The sequence below is a fragment of the Gymnodraco acuticeps genome, unplaced genomic scaffold (genome assembly GCF_902827175.1).
Source record: "Gymnodraco acuticeps unplaced genomic scaffold, fGymAcu1.1, whole genome shotgun sequence".
NCBI classification, from domain to species: domain Eukaryota; kingdom Metazoa; phylum Chordata; class Actinopteri; order Perciformes; family Bathydraconidae; genus Gymnodraco; species Gymnodraco acuticeps.
This window is the reverse complement of record NW_022989974.1, coordinates 891,282-911,919: the sequence shown is the minus strand read 5'-3', so window position 1 is coordinate 911,919 and position 20,638 is coordinate 891,282. Positions and strand designations below refer to the sequence as shown.

At 40.5% G+C, this 20,638-nt stretch overlaps 1 protein-coding gene across 3 annotated transcripts in view; it reads right to left on the bottom strand.

Annotated features, from left to right (window-relative positions):
• The window catches only part of LOC117543088 (synaptotagmin-2-like), a 65,510-nt gene that overhangs the window by 14,149 nt on the left and 30,723 nt on the right, over positions 1 to 20,638 (bottom strand). For 2 of the 3 annotated variants that reach the window (XM_034211146.1, XM_034211148.1), the window contains exons 2-4: positions 16,906 to 16,972; positions 566 to 781; positions 56 to 216 (exon numbers count right to left, since the gene is read on the bottom strand). In XM_034211146.1, coding sequence (XP_034067037.1) covers positions 56 to 216; positions 566 to 761 — 357 coding nt within the window. In that variant the 5' untranslated portion in view covers positions 762 to 781; positions 16,906 to 16,972. Of the gene's footprint in view, positions 1 to 55; positions 217 to 565; positions 782 to 11,382; positions 11,620 to 16,905; positions 16,973 to 20,638 lie in introns of those variants that run through there. The other variant, XM_034211147.1, reaches the window with a different exon arrangement.

Sequence of the window (20,638 nt, the reverse complement as noted above, 5' to 3'; positions counted from 1 at the left end):
CAGTATACGTGTAAATCCCCTCGGCCGTGATGTGGCCTCCCGCGGAAAAACATACCTCTCCCCCTTTCAGGTTCTTCATTCCCATCTCCCCCTTCCCCTTCTTGCCCTTCTTGTTCTTCTTCTTCTTGCAACAGCATTTCTTGATGATGCAGAAGCAGCATGTTAGAATGAGTAAAGCAGCGACCACGGCAATGGCAATGATGGCCCAGGACGGCACTGAGGAGAACATACAGACCGATGTATAGACGGCACATCCACACCCAGAAAGAGAAGAGAGAAGCAAATACTTTGACATTTGACCAACCAATCATTTAGCCTACTTTCATGTCATGTCCTGGGCCAAATATATTTAGTAAAAGGTGCAAGATTAGCAATTACATTGGGTGAAAATTAGATTTTGCTGCCATTAGGAAAGGCAGCCAGTGATCAATACTGAATAAAGACATTAAGAGGCTGCCAATGCCCCGCAGCTAAAGAGTAAATCTCATTCCGAAATCAATGCTCGGAGTCACATTAATACAAGTTGGTTGATCGGAACAGGATTGGTGTTTTGTGTGGCACTCACGTGGGATCTTGTCGATTTCATTGAGGAATTTGTTTTTGATCTCGTCGAAGCCATCGTTCTTGTCGACGGGCTCGGTGGAGTTGTCAGTGGAGACTAATGTGTCAAGGGCTGGAGTCACAGTCAAAGCACTGGCTCCCGTTGGGTCAGCAGCTACCATGGGCGTTGTTTGGTGCTTGAACAAGTTCCACTTCGTCATTTAGGCTGCACACAAGGTCCCTGAAAAACAGCAGGAAGACACTTTGATTAAGACAGGCCAGAGTCATTGTTACGTGTGTCAAAATCCACATGCATTGACGCATCAGTCAAGTAATTTTCATGTTTGTGTCCCAATCATTTTTTGAAAAAGAGACAGGATTCAAGTTTGTTGGGCACATATTTGTTTAAAGCTATATTTAAAGGAGAAAAGAATAATAACACACACATTTTGAAGTACATAATGACACATCCATCAGAAAAATACAACCATAAAATCCATTAATCCACCAGAAAAAAATTAAATGATGGAATTGTTTATGGCGGATTTCCAAAATGCCACTCGTCATGGTTTGTTTAACTTGAGCACTCTGATGGATAGAGAACATTTGCTGAGTATCATGTTAATAGTGTTTTTTTTATATAAAAGACTGGCATCTTAATTAATCACGAAGCAGAGCCACTTCACTCTCAGTCTTCTGAAAGTCTCTAAATAATGAAAAGGGATCAAAATGGTCATGTAGCTCAGGCGGTAGAGCAGAGTTTGGTTGTTTGATCCAAGCCCTAGAAGTCTCCTTTAGTAACAACAATTTACTTAGAAGTTTGTCTGCATGGTTGACAATGTAATTGATGTGTTGTTGCTTTGTAGCACCGTATCTCCGAGAGGATCATATTGCATGGGAGACACATAAATGATATGTCCTGGTTTCGAGAGAGTGTCTCTTCAAAAGGTCCACGCCTGATCCATTAATCCTTTCTTGTACATCTGCCACAAGAGCAAACACAGACGGACAAACAAACAGAAACTGGTTTTGCTAGATTTCCACTGATGTCTCTCCAGTCCCATTAATGCAAAAGCTTGTGAAATAAAGGAGTTTTTGTTCAGCTCTATTTATTCAGGAGGTCTGTTTGATAGCAAGACTTTTTTTTCAAAGGTAGACCTTGAAACAAGTAAACAAAATCACTAAAGGGCAATTAATGAATACACATCAGTCATCATACCCAGTCACAGTAATTAAAATATTTAAAAACACTAATACAGATAGGAACAAGCTCCACTTGTTTATACATGAGTCCTCCGGAGGAACTAATGTCTTTAGTGTCAGTTTGTTCCGCAGTCTGTTCTAGTATTGAGGTGTTAGTAGAAAATGAAATGATAAGGATAACACTTTTAGTTTTCTATTGAAGCTTTTGACATACTGTTCTGGATAATGTGGCGAAAGGTAAACAGCTGCAGCTCTAATATAATATGCAGAAATATGCACAAAGGCAGTCACACACACACATTTCTGATTGTTCATACTACAAAGAAATTAAATTCCTTTTATGTTCCATATGATGCTTAAACGTATCAAAAATATCATATTTTCTACAAAGCGGTATAACACAGATTACATTATTATTAAATAGCTATATGTTATGATTAATAAAGGAAGGTATTTTATGACATGAGTGACACATTTACTGAAAATGGTTGTCAAGATATCTGTTAATCTGACATATTGTCTTCTGTATGATTAAGTGTCATATCATAAGAGCTTCACATTTACCCTCCATGACAATACAGGAAGTGCCATATACTGAGACAAAGTTTTTTTATGACTCAGCCAAGGTCTGAACCCTTTTGGATTTGTTACATTCAATCCATTTCCACTGAGGAAGTGCACGAGAATACATTTCATCAAATGATGGATTATTACATCTACACCAGAGTCTGCCACTTTCCAACTTTAGTGTTGTAAGGGTCACTGGACAATGATTTACCGACAGTATTTATGAGAAATAACTATCAATTCTCATGGTTTTTGTCTGGAGCCTGTACTCAGGCCAACAGTGCCTGACCAGGAAAGATGTTTAACCGTATAAATGAACAACTACAAGCCGGGCTCCGGTGGTGTTTCCGCAGGCCAAACAAATGTTCAATCAGAGCTCTTATCGGTTCCAGAAATCACAGTGTGACAAGTGCAGCTGAAAGCAGCCTGTCGACAGAGTGATGAGTGATCGGGCGAGACCTCCAGAAAAAGATGATAAGCATAACAAGAGGATACTTCTGCTGTTGATTTTATTAGATTTATCTTTATATCGGCAAAAAATAAGAGCGGAATATCCTATTTCTCAAGTGCCAATTCACCAAGTTGGTGCCAGAGATTCTGCCTCTATTTATTAGGCATATAAATTATTTAAATTGAGTCTGACAGCGGGATGGATGAGCTTATATTATTAAAGGGGCCAGAGCAGGTTTTAAATATCTTAAAATATAAGTATCTTTAGTGCTGCCGTTATGTGGGCTGGTGTTAAACACCCAACATCGTATATATACTGAGATGGAAACTGAACCACACACTCTTTAGAGTTCTCGAAAACATTTAGAAATAAGTATGATCCTCAATAAATTATCAATCAGAGACCTCACTGTCTCCACTCTCAATTTAACATTACTTTAGATATTGTGACTTGTTAAAAACATCAAATTAAATCGGAGGTTTATGTGCATTTTATCCGGTTTGCCCCCTCACATCAGAAAGGCCAGACCAATTAAATTAACATTCATGGATATGTGCTCCAAAATTGTATCTCCTCCACTCTGAGGGCGACAGTGAGGACATAGACTTACGCTTTTGTTCTATGACAGCCATTAGTCCTGCTTCACAGTCAGCTATTAGTGGTCACTCCAGACAAATCAACTATATAAAACCCTTTTTCCTTTGAAGAAGGAAGTGTTAGTCTTTTGTTATAAATTATCTGCAGACTGGGGCTGTAAAACACACAGGTACTTTATTTCAACAAACTTAACCTACTGAATATAAAGTAGACCAATCATGAAATCTCTAAACAGAGAAAATGCTATTAAATCTAGCTGGTTTTATAACCTAAATCAAAAACACAACAATGCTAAGATTCTACTTAGGAGCTTTAAAATGCATAACTGTGGGGCTAATGTCAGCATGCTAACAAGCTAACAATGACAATGCAAACATGTGGATGTTTAGCTAGATTCATTTTAACCATCTAAGTATAGTATGTTTGTATTGTAACATTTTCTAATTATCTGTAAACACAAAGTAGCCTATAGCTGACGCTCGCAGATTTGATCACAAGCCCGAGTATTGGATACATTTCATGTTTACGCAAATGATGGTGGAATATTAACATTTAAAGTATGCCGTTTTATTGTGGTATGGGGAAACGTATCACTAAGGACTGTAGAGGAAATGTCGCTAGGAATCATCGTCTTAGATGTACAAATGTCTGTACCACATTTCAGAGCAATCCATCAAATGATTTTGAGGTATTTTAGTTGGGATCATAGTGGTGGACCACAAAGTAGGCCTACATTGCAATCAGGTTTTCAATTTAGATGGATGCTGGAATATGCAGAAAGAAAAAAAAACGATAGATAGCTGCAAGCTCGTATTAAGTTATAATAAGCAAGGCTCTTTATCTCCATTTGCTCCCGTTTTAACAGTGTAAGTGTGGAGCAGGGCGATCCCAGAGCAAGAGCATTCATGCACACGAGACGTTCCCTGTGACGAATGCAAGTTAAAAATAGACCTCTTATCCAATATGCGTTCCATGTTATACTCGATTACTGAAAATCTCTGGGAGTTGTGAGCTCCATCTCCCTATGTGCGTCTCATTTTGTTCCTGTTTGACTCATCAGTATGTGTCAGTAAAATGATTCGGCTTCCCGGCCCTGAGCAGCGCGGCTATGGGTATGATCTGGCCTTATCTCTCAGCACACTGCTCGGGGTTGGATGGGGATCAAGCACTTTTATCTTTGGTGCACAAACAAACAGGGTGTAGCAGCCACACGTAATAACACAGTAGGTTTACTGAGAAATGAAATGTGATACATAAAGATTTAGCGTGTCACATAAAGTCACTGGGGGCACATGAAGGTGAAAGCAAACTGCATTCTTTTTTTATTTTAAACAAACCCTATTGTGGTCTTTGAGGACCAATCAGTGGGAACTGGCAGAGGCTGTGTTGTGTGGTTCTCTCATTTCAAAATATTGTTTTCAAGAAAACATCCCTCTTCAAATGGATTAAATAAAAACACTGAATTAATAAACCCAAATTCAAAAATACCTTCTCCATCACAAGGGAACGGACAGTACATGCAGTATTTAAACTGAGTAATCATTCTTAATTAGTGCTTTCAAACAAATAATTCTCTATCTTAGCTATTTGCACCTTCTTCTATGTCATGTGTAGTAGGGATTCAATGTCAGAAAACAATAAGAAATGATGACTTACTTTGATTTGTATCATTACAGTATAGGAAAAGATCTTTCACAGCTTTGATGTGATTTCAGTTACAGCATAATGTAATGTTTTTTCCAGAGGAGATGAAAGGAAATAAGAGCTGTACTCCAATTAGGGGCGTTTCTGGTTCATGACTGGGCGTTTTAACCCCTAAACTACAGGGATGCACATTGCAGAATATTTAATAGGCGGAACTTGAATGCAGTGAATGAGAGTATGAGAGATCAATGAGATCAGTAGGAGATATTTTAATCCGACTCATGCACCCTAATGGTGTATCACATTATATGTTGTCTTCATCTTCATTAAAGCAAAAATATGAGTAATTTAGAAACACTCAAAGAAGCCTACAGGCTAAGTGCTCTTACTTAATTACCTCCCACCTGTCAAGCTTTAATTATAATCAGTACATGTCCTTGCTCTCACATGACAAAGAAACGCTGATTCTTTGTCTGATGTGACGCGTGATGACCTACTGACCACATTATGTGCCCTTACAACTCGCCTCTATACCATTTCACGCATCTGTCTCCCAGTGGCAAATACATATGAGTTACATATACACATGCTTCATTACATAGCTTTAAACCCTCAAATATCTTAGCACACACTTTCAAAATGGCTTCTGTAAAAGGAGAGACATTTTCACGAGGTCATGTGACTCCAGCTCGGGGCAACAGTCAGGAGCAGTGGGGCGGCAAATTAAGTATTGAATATTAGTCACTGTGAAAAGGTGTGTTGTGTTCAAAGAGAAACAGTGGCAGCGACCATTGGTCGTCAAAGGCCACCAGACGACCGGGTCCCTCAAAAGATACAAAGTAATCTGAATAATGTGTCCCCAATGAAATCACTCAGCCCCCACTGTGGCCCCCGCCATCTGTGACATTACGGGTTATGTGTGGGTGGGTAGAGTGCTTGGCCTCCAGCTGTAGTAGCTGAGCATCCTGTGCAGCTTCATTTCCTTTAAGTCTCACTAATGCGATTTCTGAAGTAAACTGGGTTGGATTATTTAAGAAATGTACATGAAGTTAGTCATTTATTTATGTAGTAGAGAGAATCATAATCAGATGATTTCAGAATAAGGCAAATGCCATTTACATGCAAAGTGGTATGTATTTTACAGTGGGCAGATTAAGAGACGCTGCATGTGTGAACGTTTGTATGCTTTCATTTTGTATTTGCTATGCCGACTGACTCTTTCATCTGTATCCCACTGAGCTATTTTAGGTGCGAGCCAAGTTCTGGAAGATCTCGAGGATATCATTTAGAAATTGTTCAAAGACATCCCGCCATCTTGAATTTATGATAAACACACTCGAAGAAGAGAATATTGCCTCGACTAATGCTGAGTCACAGCTGACCTCTGATCTGTCTGGTCTCCATTTCAGCTGCAAATGTGTTTTGGAACATTTAGAGAACGGGGGGCACATTATTTTATTAGATCTATCAGACAGAGCATTACTGTAGATGGGAAGCTGAGCTGAGATGGTGAGTTATTTCAATTAGAGCTAATGTGCAGCTTTGTTCCTGAACTCTTGCTACTCTATGGTAATTCACCCCTGCTGAAATGGACTTGGGGCTCCCACAGTCATAATGGTCTCATTTTGGCCGAGTTTTAATAGGATTACAGGGGGGATACTGATTGCTGCACTACTTGTTGTTTTCCAAGGAAGGATGAGATACTGTATGGAACTTGGCTTGAGCCGAATTTAGGAGAATATTCAACAATTCATTATAATGATTGCCATTTAGTTATTTAAATCAACTCATTACTCATAAAACTCTTACAAAATGCTCTGCGTCATTTACCTCAACGTAATTAAAAATATTGAGCTGAGGTGCCTCAGTTGATTTACATTTTAGTCTTTATAGCTGCTGCTAGACACATTTTTCTGTGCTTTTACCTTGATCCTATGCTGCATAAAGACATCTCTTCTACACCACTTGTGCACATAATGCCAGTGTGCATTCCTGAAAAGATCTCAGCTGGCATGCACAGTCAAATGAACAGACACAAATTCCTGCAAGGTGGCCTACTGTAGTTGCAGAACACTCCCTCTTTTGTCATTGTTATTTCATGGTGGAGAGCCAAGGGACTGACAAAAGCTCTGCCAAATCCAAAAAGACAGCACACGGTACACAACATGTGCCAGAGCCAGATTCTGAAACTCTTGACCAAGAGCCTTCAAGTCTCCTGCCACAATGCATCGATGGGAGTGTGCCAAGCATCTGTCCGGACGAGGTAATGTGACTTATCTGTAATTAAAATACAACATTCAGCTAACAAGGCGCTGACATCAATGATCATCTAAATCCAGCAGCCCATCCCTCTTTTGAAGGTTTCAATGTCCCCTCATTTGGTGGACAAATAGCTTAAAGCAGCCTATAATTGTGGCATTAGAGTTAGCTTTAAAATAACATTACATTAAAAAGGGTTATTTCACTGTTGCGAAATGTATTTATTATTAGATTAATTATATGAACTTCTTAACAGTGAAATAGTCATACATTATAACTGGAGTTCATGTTACATTTTGAGCAAAAATCTGCTTTTTAGCATTAATATCCATATTACTATTAATACAATACTGTATATATAGTCAAATGCATATCTTTCTATATACATTGTTGTGATATGTTGCAGTACAATTTACAAAGTGTCTTTATTGTATGAATATTTATATTTTATTTCACTTTATTTTATTCTAAAATGAGGCAATTAATTAAATCTCACCCTGGGATGATATTGATTAACTGATAACATTTGTATTTTTTCAAAACCAAAAATGTAGCCATTCCTTTTTAGTAGTCTCTGTGCCAACGGACAGACCGACTGACATGTTCACATTCACTCAGCAAGCAATCTGCAACACAGTCAGCAGAACTGCTTATGCAGGACTGGACATTTACCGAGGCATCAGACCCCTGTGTTTAGCCTCAGGGCTGCACAAACACTCAGAATGCAAACTACAATACAAGCATCCACAAGAAAAGGCTGCGACTATCAATCAGAGATGTCAATTACACCTTTATCAACAAAGTAGAAGTGCATCAGGATATCCTGCTGGTGCCACTGCTGATCTGAGGGCAACAACCGAGATAAAGATGTCAAAAAGGTGCCTTGTGCATCGTCTCACTGGAGAGAATGAGAGAAAGGCCTCTTCCTCATATAACTCATTGTGTGCTGACCCAAAGAGCGGTCCAGAGAGGCTCATTTACAATCCTGCTTTTGTAGATAAAACAATGCTTATTCTCACCTGCAGCTGAATGTGACTCAGCTATTATCAAGAGGCATCCTTGAAAAGGAGGTGGGAGGTGCCAGAGTTGTAATGCTGCTGCAGGGATCATTTACAGCCAGTTGCCATACATCCTCCCTATCCCCCCTCAGCACAACCCCTTTCCCCGTCCCCTCATAGGTCGATTAATCATTCTGTCACAGAGATAGTGACCCAATCTGCATGTAAGGCTGTGTGGAGAAACTGTGAAAGAGGAAAGGGCTTCTGCAGCACTGCAGATAGGCCACATCTACTGATAGTTTTGAGAGGGAAGATATGTAGAGACTGCAAGAACAGAATATCTTATTTCAAGTCAAATGAATAGTTTTGGAAGTATGCTTGATCACATTCTATTTGAGACTTTGATAAGCAGATAGATATCACTTTTATGTCTGCCAATGAAATACTAAGCTACAACCAGATACCAGTTAGCGTAGCTTAACATAAACCATGAAAACAAGGGGAAACCGCTAGCTTGGCTCTGTTCAAAGGAAAAGCAGAATCCGAATTCCAGTCCCTTTAAATCTCTCTAATTAAAACTTCTAACATATTTTGTTTAATCCTGGGTAAAAAAAATGACAGTTCACCATTTGTATGTAAAGGATTATTTTTTATAGGGCATGAGCAGTTGCCAGGCAACCAGCTGAGACTCCAGAAAGTTGCCATGACATGTTACCCCTTTAAAACAGATGTTTTACACTTTTGATTTAACCTGATTACACAAACCAGAGAAAATATGTTAGTTAGTGATCCTAGGTGGTGCTGGTAGGTTACTGTTGGATGGAGCCATGCTTTCCTTTTCCCCATGCTTTTAGCTGTGTGCTAAGCTAACAGGCAGCTAGTTGCACAAAAATAATAATAATACCTAATGTCTCAACGATATAAAGCGAATAAGTGTCAAACTGTTAATTTAGACCAAGTACTGAACAGATCTTCAACTTTCCATGAAGGAATATTAAATTCAAATGTTTTGCTGCAACATCGTAGGCTTTACACAACACATCCTCAGTATGATGAAACACAGTGAAAATGTTTTTCTCCACAGCAAAGTGTTACCCTGCTCTGTAGAACGCTCTCTGTGACCATCACAAATCCTCTCCTCCAAGAGGCTAGATGGTGCAAAAAAGAAATTCTGCTAGAGGTCTCAAACAAAATTGGCATGTTTTTCTCCCTCTGAAGATTAAAGAGTGGTGAAAATGTCCCATCAGCGCAGCAGGAAGCTGTGACTGGTGACAGAGTCTGACCGTTTAACACCGAGGCTCTCTGCCGTCGTCTGCCAGCGACGCACCATCAGATGGGCTGGGGCCAGGACTGGGAAGGCAAACCTCTCACCTGGAGTGAGACGCTGACTGCGCCTGAGCAATACCAATCATAGTTGTATTAATGTGTCAGAGAGAAAATCACTGGCTCATAGTACGAGTCCAATATGGGTGGCTTTGTCATTTTGAACATGCTTTTGTGAAATACTTTAAAGTAAAAGCAGATTATGTCAACCTAAAGAAGCACTAGGAAGTAAAAAAAAACATGGTTATGTGGGTGCAAAAGGGCACACCCACTAAAGTAAGACACTCTGGGATGCTGCACAGAATCGTTTCTTCTTTTGAGCAGTTCTCAGCAATCGGGCACCAGCAGGGAGCCAAAAGAAGAAAAAAGAAATAAGATTGGTGAACTTCAAAGCGTCCTCTCAGTTTTTCTGGTTATGTATGAGAGACTCGGAGAGCATTTGTCAGTGTGAGAGCCAATGGGAGCGGCAGCCTGAGGTACGGACTTAATGAGCCTGCCTGAATGTTTTAGAGCCTGACAAAAACCGAACCTTCAAAGCTTTTTTCGGTATCAAATAGTCTCCTGCACTCCGGATATTGGAGGAGCAAACATGTATGCAGTCATTGTATATATACCCAGCTGTATATTTTGTGTCCTCACATCTTCTGCACTGTGTTTGTTTACTTCACTCCTGAGTGATCATGTGACGGCGCCATACACAAGCCATTGACTGTAATGATGATAATTACAACACCAGAGACCCCGGGGAAGGACTAAACCTGGTTTGTATTTCAAGATGTTACCTCAGGACGGTATAATTATATTTGTGCATAATGTAAGAAGTGTGTTATATTTGGACTTGTTTTGGCAATAAACCTCAGGCGCTCCTTGTCACAAAATAACCATATCTATTTTTAGTCAGTCTGTTAAAATGAATTTAATTTATTATAATGAACACTCTGCTGTGCTAATGATGAGCCTGATACAGACCCACAAGAGTCAGCAATGGGTTTATTAGTAAGAAGTATAGAAGCCCAAGATAGGTTTTGTCCTTGGTACTGTCACCTCAGTGCTGCCTGTGCTATGTCCCATGAGAGACAGCAGAAAAAAGAGCATCCTGCAGCACTTTATAAAATCCCCACCCTCCACTCTCCATACTCCTCAGCACAACTGCCAGCCTCTTTTTATGTCTGACTTATCACTCTGAAAAGATAAAGACATCCGTAGCATGAGTCTGTTTTGTGACATTATTATTATAATACATTACACCTGAGGTTTTTTTAATGCGATGTGCCGTTTACCTGGCTCCAGTTGTTTGTTTTTTACGTGTTCAGGGAGGTTTGCAGAAGACACCAGAGTAGCTACAGGGGCAAGCAGAGCATCTGTCAGCAGGGCAGCCTCCTGGACAATCTCCAGGAAAGAGGTACTACACCCGCCAGGCGAGCTAAATGAGGCATGATCAATGAGAATCATTTGATCCAGAGCTACATCCCCCAAAATCTAAAAACCACTGCCTGGTGTGGAATCATAACGGATTGCAAAGAAAATAGGTGAAGACAAGGTCCCCAGCTGGATCCTAGTGCAGATCAGGACACAGTATTCCCTTCACGAGGCTTATGAATCAGCTTAGAGTAAACTTTGGACCACATGCGCCAGAGAGTAACATGCACACAAGCACCATGGTAAAACCGACATAAAGCTATTTAGATACAGCCTGTTAAAACTACACTCGGCACATCCAGCCTGTAAAGCCTAGAAGTCTAGATTCCTCAAAGGAAGTGTTGAAGCGATGCTGTGAAGAGAGTTGAAATACGCCCTTACCAGCACTTCTGAAATCCTGTAATCCTGTTCTCCACAAAAGGCTAACCCATTCACCAAAGAGGCACTTAGGGTTAATGTAACAATGCCTTAATAACGTCCCTCCACAGCTCTCCCATCAGCACCAGAAACTGCAGTCCTCCTCGCACTGCAGCACTACTTGTTCTCACACACACACACACACGTACACACACACACGCTCACTCACTCATTCTCTTGGTGACTACCCCCACCTCGGTTTCTCTCAATCCCCTCCTCCTCTCCCTCTCTCCACTCTTTCTATCTCTGTCACTGAAAGGATCCCCCTCCCCTCCCCTTTCCCTCCCCCCCTCTCCCGCTTTCTCTCCATCTTCCATCTCTCCCTCCACTCTCCTGCTCTCACTACTCGGCCGGCTGATTTGTGATGCTGTTCACAAGTTGCTGTATGCAGCAATCTGTCCCCCGGTCCAATGCATAAGAGCAATCCAAAAGCATCCATATGCTCCAATGTCCGACCGGCACCCACACCCTTGAACATACAGCACAGCTGCTAGGGGACTCCACACTGCAACTGCATAAAAAAAGAGTAGGTGTAAATAAGCAAAGGAGGGAAAGAAATTACATACTGTACTAGATAATAAGACAAAGACAGGAAAAAGCCTGGCAGTTGCTGTGTGCTTACCGCAGCAATAGTGTGCTGCTGACTCTCCTTCTCCCTTGCTATCTCTGTTCATTTATCTGAATTATGTCTCTGGACTTGCACCACTCCCGCTGTCATCAAGGAAGATTTTAATCCTACGACAGCGGTAGGAAGACCAGCAGGGTATGGCGTATAGAGCTGTATAAATATTTGGTAGTCTTTGGTATGATCTAAAAACCTTTTGCTGACCTCACACTGCTTTATATAAGCACACGAAGCGGGGTAAAAAGGGTTTTGAGTATGCTCATGTATAAAGAATCACAAAAAGGCTTAAAAAATAAATAAATCATAGTAAAAATACTGCAGAATTGTCAGAAATGCCACCAAGACCTCTAACCTCACACTGCTTTTCCCCTTTGGAGTGCGCATTTCAGGGTGTAAATCTGGTGACGAGATGTGACGCACTTTTTTCGCTTTACACCAACGCTGACCTAGACAGTTTACGGCCCTTTGGGTATTACTGTGTGACACAGAGAATTATGTTTGTCCCCTAAGTGAATCACCCTTCTTACTGGCCAGCAATGAGCACTCGAACAAAAAGTCAATACAATCTCAATCAGAGAAAATGGAAGGGAGAGAGAGAAGGAGAGAGGATTGGCTTTTTGTAATTTCAAAACATACAACCGGAGAGAGAGAGAGAGAGAGGGGAATGTAATTTGTTTTACAGTCTGTGGAAACACAATTTCTCAGCAGCAGTATATGGCCGCTGGTTTTGAATTAGAAGTGATCTGGTAATTATAGGGGAGGTCATGCTGTACCAATAAAACCCACATGAAGAAAGATGACACAATCACATCTCCTGATGTCTTCACCTTTGGGTGCAGGTTGAGTGTACAAACTTTAAGTGATATTTAGAAAGCCGAGACTGAGAAGCTTGTATTGTTTTACCTACAATAGTGGGAAGTACTAGAGGTCATGTGTTTACATTTCTATGGACGGTGTTTTTATGTCACAACGGTGCAAGATGTGGTCACAAGACTGAACAGATGTGTGGTGGAGTACAAAGATGGGCGTGGTCCAAGCAAAGGGGCGATTAGGGGTCATTGGCCCCCAATTACACTTTAGAGTTGATGGCAGGGTCAAACAGACACAAACCTTTTACACAGGAGACTGCTGCTTGTGTCCCATGTGAGAAAATAATGTCAATATAGACTTAAGTCCAGGAAGTTGCTTAGACCATAGAGATTTGCCTTGGAGAGCAGAGGGTTAAAGGATCAATTTCCCCCACGGACCAAGTAGAGATTAAGGACTGGTATCTGAAGAGGTGTCAGTTCGCCTCCTGCACCCTGCCGAAGAGCACTTGTCAACAAATTCCTTACTGCTCGGGGAACCTGACCATGCTCAGAGCATCGCTCCATTATTGCATGTGTATAAGTCCTGTCTGTGCATGTATGTGTGGTTGGTGCTTATGTATGTGTTTAGAGTTAAATAACACCAAAGTGAAAATTGAATTTCCCCTTGAGGGATTAATAAGGTATGTCTTCTTCTTCTTCTTTCCGAGCAATTTGTCGTTTTAGCTGGTGTAATCCCACCACAAAATGGTCGCTAGTTTCCTGTGCATTGACGTTATTGTCAAATGTTACTAAAACTGGAGTAAATGGTGTAACTCCAGAATCCAGATACATATTTGGTTTGTTGCTTTTGTTTAACTGAACCAAGGTGGTGTATGTAATATTGCCTCAAAATAACAGTTCCCAGGTTCATCATGACCACCGAGGAAAATACATGACAATAATTGTTAGCAGGTTCACTTCTATGTTGGTGTTGGTATATTTATGGGATTTTTTGACAATAAGAGAAAACTCCTTTGACATCGCAAAGGTTCAACCAAACCTGGAGGTGGATGCTTCTTCACTTTCTGCTGCTCTACGCCTCCATATTGTTTTGAGAAGGGTAAAAGTAAAATGGCAGCCTTCCAATATGATTTGGACTAAACAAAAGCCCAACAGCTTTTCCCCCCTCATCAAAAATGCGGTATGACATTTTGGCCTTGCCATTGAATCCATGACAGCAAGTCAAGCCTGAATTCCTCAGTGGATTCTTTTCCACAATGTGTGGGATCTCTTACTGGCGAGTGCATGAAACCCAGGCAACTCTGATTCAGTGTCTGAGTGGGAACAGGATATTGATCCAACACAGATTCATGGCATGCTGGGTAAACCCGTGGTGTGCAACACTGGCACCTCTCCCATGAGATATAAAACATATCAGCATAGTGATTTGACAGATGACAATCTAAAGGTTCTCATCGTAGATTTATACTGCTGACTATTGCTGCTAAAGAAGACACCAAATACACTTATAAACGTGTGTGTAGTAAGAGAGCTAAAAAAAAACCTTCGCCAGACCTTACTTTGAACTAAACAGGCCAAGTCTCCTGAGAGATTCAGTGCAACTTGGAATACATATTTAATATGGCGTGCGTGTTGTGGAGACTAACTGCATGGAGCTGGAAGCCGTGTATTAAAGCCTTTCAGTCCATGACTATGGAAAGCCATTAAAATGCATCTAGGCTTTCCTACGAAATCACATGTGAAGCCATGTATTTTTATTCTGGACAATGAGTAAAGGCACATGGCTGCGTTTTAAGAAGATGTAAATTCAAATGTTTTTCCGATGAGATATTCAGCAAAATCTCAACAGGAAATCTGTGATGCTTCGATGAAGGTGATGAGATGAGAAACCTCATATACAGCATCACATCCACCAGCAATCACATCTAGTGCTTCCCTTTATCGAGTGTTCTTATGATTTATGTTTGCGGTGACCTTAAACATGAAGCAGTAAAGCATTGTAGCCGCTTTCTCGATCTTCAAATCTTTATAGCAAATGCTGCCTTCATGTATGTGTGGTGAATGCACAGTGTTGGGGCTGGCAGCTAGTTATGTGTCTGTATGTGCTGCAGATGTGAGGAGGTGCAAGAATGCTATACTGTGTGTTTCATTTTGGTGGCCAATTTTAGATCTGGCAGAGTGAGAGGTAAACCCCTCTGCTGGAGCTATGTTTCTATAATCTGCAGTCCAGAAGCTGGGACACTGTGTGGTATTACATCTGAAGATTGAAGAGGTACTGCAGGAGAAAATGCCAATTTAGGACTGAATGGAAACTTCTTAGATTATATGTTTCAAAAACAACTGTGTTTTCAAAGATTGTACAAATCAATGCTCACAATTGTTCGTGTTCTACAATATATTATCTGGTGAATGCATGCACATAAAAGTTACTAACGCAACAATATTTGGGATGATAAATGTATAAGCCTTGTTTAATGAGATAGAACAATTCATTACAAACAACAAAAATGTATTTTAGAATAGATAAATTATACTTTTTTTATACAAACATGCCAAACGATTGCTCTATATTTTCAATTCAAAATATTATAATCCAAATAAAACTGTCTTTCAGCGTATTGGTTTGATTTTAGTTTCCTCCTATCATCAGTTTATAAAGACAAACTACACCATTTGCTCGGCACTAAACAGCAGACAATTTAGCGTCTCGCTTGTGAGCATAGTGGGGCATTTAGCAGCTGCTCAGTGGCATTATATTACCCTCAGGAGTTGGTGGAGACCAAAAACAGAGCTGAAATACGGGTGAATGTTCATTGCATGAAACACAACTGCAAATAAATTATGTTATTTGTGTTTTAGCTGCATCAAATGGCCAAATGTCATCAGTTGAATTCAAACTATTCTAATTAATAACATCTTTGTGTTTGACTTCTTGTTCATTATGTAAAGTTTCATCTTGATAGTGTAAAAATATAGCTTTCCCCCATTCAACTATGGTGCTTTATTTAAAACAAAAGACAATATAAATGCATGTGCATTTCTCTAGCTGCACTGGAAAAAAATCATTATACATAGCCTATAGTGAGAGCGGCAACCTCTCTTGGCGCTGCTGCATATTCAAACAACTAATGGAGAACCACCAGTCCCCGGGGTATGAATCTCATTCAGTAGATATTGAGCTGATCAATATTAATACTGATGAGACTGACACAGGGCACTGAGGACTGAAGAATGGCAGATGGCCGTAGAAACAGAGATTGTATAAAAGCGGCGGCCAGTAACCGTCCTTCAAGGCGTGGCGGTTTGTCCGCTGAGGTTTATTAGCTCTCAGTAGCCTCTGAGGCACCGGAGCCTACATCACTCATGGAAATGACTCTGATTAATCAGCTGAGTGCTGGACTGTTCATGGTATGCTGGAGACCCGACCACTCTGACAGTAAATCATGCGTGGTCACAGTGGGCTGCACCTCCATCCAAACCACGCCTCTCCTGCTCTCTACACACTGCAGTGGCCTTCCCCACCCCTCTCCCTGGCACATGCAGAGCTTTTCTAAGAACAGATGGGAGAGTGGGGGAAACCCAACACAAGACAATTCATGCTGACATCTAGTGGAGTCCAAAAAATGTGACTCTGCATGTGTATTTAATAAATATTTTGGGTTTAATGTTAATCCTAAAAGAAATCTAGTTCAAAAATAGTATAATTAACTCATGATAATCAACACAATTTGCCTTTCAGCTCGATTAGTGTTTCACCCAACAGATCACCAGAGTGTTATATTACTGGACAGTTTGAGAAAGCATCCAGCCATAGACAGCCTGCCATCTGGGCCATGCCTTCAGTGGACAGTAAGGACACTGAGGAGGACGAGGAGTGGGAGATATTTCTGAGAGCGGCAGAGGATGGAGGCTTCTAACAATGTGCAGTGATCTGTCTCCTCTTAAAGAGGACGGTCACAGCGATGACCTTCCCTCACAACCTTTATATTCACAGAATAGTTTTTTGGCCTCGAACCGCACCACACAGAACATCTTTCCTGACAGGATACTTACAGCCAAATCTTGATTCCTTGAAAGTGGCGGGAGGTAATCACTGTGAGGATATTGTCAATCAGAAACCCTGAAAGACAAAAACAACGTGAAGTCAGAGGCACAGTTCACTTTTGAGTCAAACAAACATATGTTCTGTATTTTCTGGAAACATTTGGCAAATTGAATTATATTTCAAACATTTGCAGGTCAACCCAGTCTCATTATAAAAATGAATTTAAGTGGTTTGAAGGTGGTGTAACTGGTATGTGTATATTTTAAGGCGAGACACGGCAGGAAAAAACATCGTTTTTCAAGTACTGGTCAAATGTTGAGATTTTGTGCTATTTTGATTCTATAACATGTTTTCTTTCAGGCTTTTGGAAGGAAAACGTACAAAATACACATTTAAGTGTTTATTTTACTATAGTTTGTCTATTTGCGTCTGTAGATTTCTCCTAAATTCACCAAATGTTAGCATTCTAACATAACATAAAGTACCGCGACCGCTGTGTGCACCATGTCAACATAGATATCGCTGGAAAGCTCAGCTGTGTCTCTCCTGCACAATCTCATCGGATCCAAATATGGTCATTTCCTTTGTATCAGCATTGATTGATTGATTGATTGAAAAGTTTATTAACAGCTTGTATATTGGGTACAGTACAGTACAGCTCAAAACATACAATTGTTAAGGGGATGCAGACCAGAGAAAGACTTTCGTCTTGTTTACATCAGGGTCCCCCATTTCGAATTCATCATATCATATAAGACATATTTGACATACAGATGGCTTATTTACAATTTACATACAGGTGGTTTTTTACATACAGATTGCTTGTTTACAATTTTCATTTTAGATTTCGTTCTAATACATCCTAACCGGACATTTAAGACATACCAAGTCTACAGATATACAGTTAGTAACAGAGTCTAAAATGCGAGTATATACATAGATGGGGGGGGGGGGGAAGCTGTCCATTGAACGACAGGTTGAGATTTGTACCATTACCGGGGCCAGTTTTGCAATGCTCTCCCCCGAAGGTGCTCTTTAAGAGAGGTTTTGAAGGTAAGTATAGTTTTACTTTCCTTCACAGTTGTGGGAAGAGCGTTCCACCTTGATGTGGCATAATTGCGAAACGTGTATTCCCCCTTTTTTGTGCCAAATCTGGGTTTCACATGATTTGTGGAGCTCCCTCTGGTGTTATGATCATGGTATTCCTTGACCTTTGGGAAGAATTTTGACATGTACATGGGTACCATAGAGGTGTAGTGGATCTTGTAGACCAGGCCCATTGCAAGTAGCTGTACTCTGTCGTCTACTCTAAGCCATCCTAGGTTGTCAAAGTGGGCAGAGGTGAGGTGGGTTCTAGATGAAAGGTCAAGCAGTAGTCTGACCAGTTTATTTTGCGATGTTTGAAGTTTTATTTTTAGCGCCTTGGAGGTGCTATGGTACCATGACGTGCAAGCATAGTCATAGTACCCTTGAATGAGTGCTCCTGCCAGAGTTTTCAGGGTGTTTTTGTTTACCAGAGAGGAGATCCGGTATAGGAATCTAGTTCTTTGATCGACTTTTTTTATTACATTGGATGCCATTTTGTCACAGGAGAGGTTTGCCTCAAGAATAGATCTTAGGTATGTAATTTCCTTCTTACTTGTGACAATAATGTCGCCCACTGCAACTGAGAAGTCGTCGGATTTGATGAGATTATGTTTCGAACCGAAGAGAATGGACTCTGTTTTACCCAGGTGTAATGATAATTTATTATCGGCGAGCCAGGTGCAGATTCTGCCGAGCTCGGAGCTGAGGGTTTTTTCAACCTGCAATCTGCTCCTGTCAGAGACCAGCAGGGCTGAGTCGTCCGCGAACAGGAACAAGTTGTAGTCACATGCTGATGACATGTCATTTACATAAATTAGGAACAGTAACGGACCTAATATGCTTCCTTGTGGAACACCACAGCTCACTGGGAGGGGGGGGGACAGAGTACCGTTTACCTCCACCATCTGTTCTCTCCCCTCCAGGTAGGATTGCATCCAGCTCACCGATAGTTTATCAAAACCAATTGCTTTTAGCTTGTCAATCAGAATGGGGTGATTGACAGTGTCGAAAGCCTTTTGTAGGTCCAGCATCACCATGCCGCAGTACTTGCCCTCGTCCACCTCTTGTTTGATGTGGTCGCTCAAATAAAGAAGGCATGTGTCAGTGGAGTGGGATGTTCTAAAGCCAGATTGAAATTCATAGATTAGTTTCTTTTCCGCGAGGTACTTTTCGACCTGTTCATATACTATTTTTTCCATGACTTTCGAGATGGAGGTAAGTATAGAAACAGGGCGGTAGTTGCCTGGGTCCAATTTGCTGCCCTTTTTGTGCAGGGGGGTTACTCTTGCAATTTTGAAGTCTTTGGGTACTTTTCCCTGTTTTATGGAGAGGTTAATTATGTGAGCTATGACTGGTGAGATGGCGGTTGCTGAGTCTCTGAGGAATTTGGAGGGGATATTGTCGTGGCCAGTGGCCTTGTTAGGTTGGAGGGCGCTCAGTTTAATGAGTACTAGCAACCAATCGTGAAAGCACAAAGGGGTCTTAAACCAAGAAACGAAATCTCATTGGCTGGTGTCAATTTCTGACAACGTGATTCGTTCAGATGCGTCACGTGGTGTGCTAAAACACTTCCTGGTTAGCTTTCCGCTGGAAATTGAAATCTCAAAATGGCAAAAGAACGGCGAAAAAAACGTTCACAGAGAAGACGACAACAATTGTCACTTGCACGAAGCAAGGTTATACAAAACACAAATGACCCCGAACATGAAATACCTTCACGGAGTGCGTCGATGCGCAAGCTGTCATCCAAAGAACAGGAGGGTTTAGCTAGCGCCTCACTGCAATCTTTAAAGGTCGTTTTCTCAAAATGAGTTGTTTCTCCTACTCTGAGTTCGAAATTTCAACTTCAGTAGCACGTAGAGACACCAGACCTTCCAGTTATATTCCTATCAATATCATGAAGGCTTTTACCGAAGGGTTTGTTCATATATAATTCATAGCCTGAATTATACAACATTGTATACCTAAAACATGGCGAGAATTGATATTTTAGGGCTGTTGACAGTATTTTCTGATTTATGGAGTGATAAAAAGAGATATCCAATATCCCTTCTGTAAAAGCCTTAGATACTAATATGACTACAAAATGAAACAAGAATTTTGAATCTGGCTTTATCCAAAGTTCAGATTTCGATTCCTGAAATGTGTTAAAATATGCGCATATTTAATGAGAGAATGGCTCATTTGCATATTTAAACATGCTATTTCAGAAAACTTGTAATACAAAAAACAATTGCCTTATGTAAGTAATTAACTGGAGAAATGTCTAGCTGATACTTTTAAGTTAAAAAAATTACCCTATTCACCTGGGGTGTCTCGCCTTAAAGATAAATCACACACAGTCTTGAATAAAAGCATGAAAGCTGCTTTTAATTTAACTATTCATATCTTAGAATGCACTGTAACTTTTATCCATGTATTTTTTCTTTTAATGTTTATTTTATTAGCTTTTCTTTTTAATGACTGATTTTAAATGCCATTTTCTTAATGTCTTTCATTTTTTGTAAAGCACTTTGAATTGCCTTGTGTTGAAAAGTGCTATATAAATAAACTTGCCTTGCCTTGCCTTGAAAAATGAAACTTTAGAATTCCACACTGCAGAAAGTTATTACCCCCAAAAATCGTTTTGAGGCAAGAGCAGAACATTGATAACTG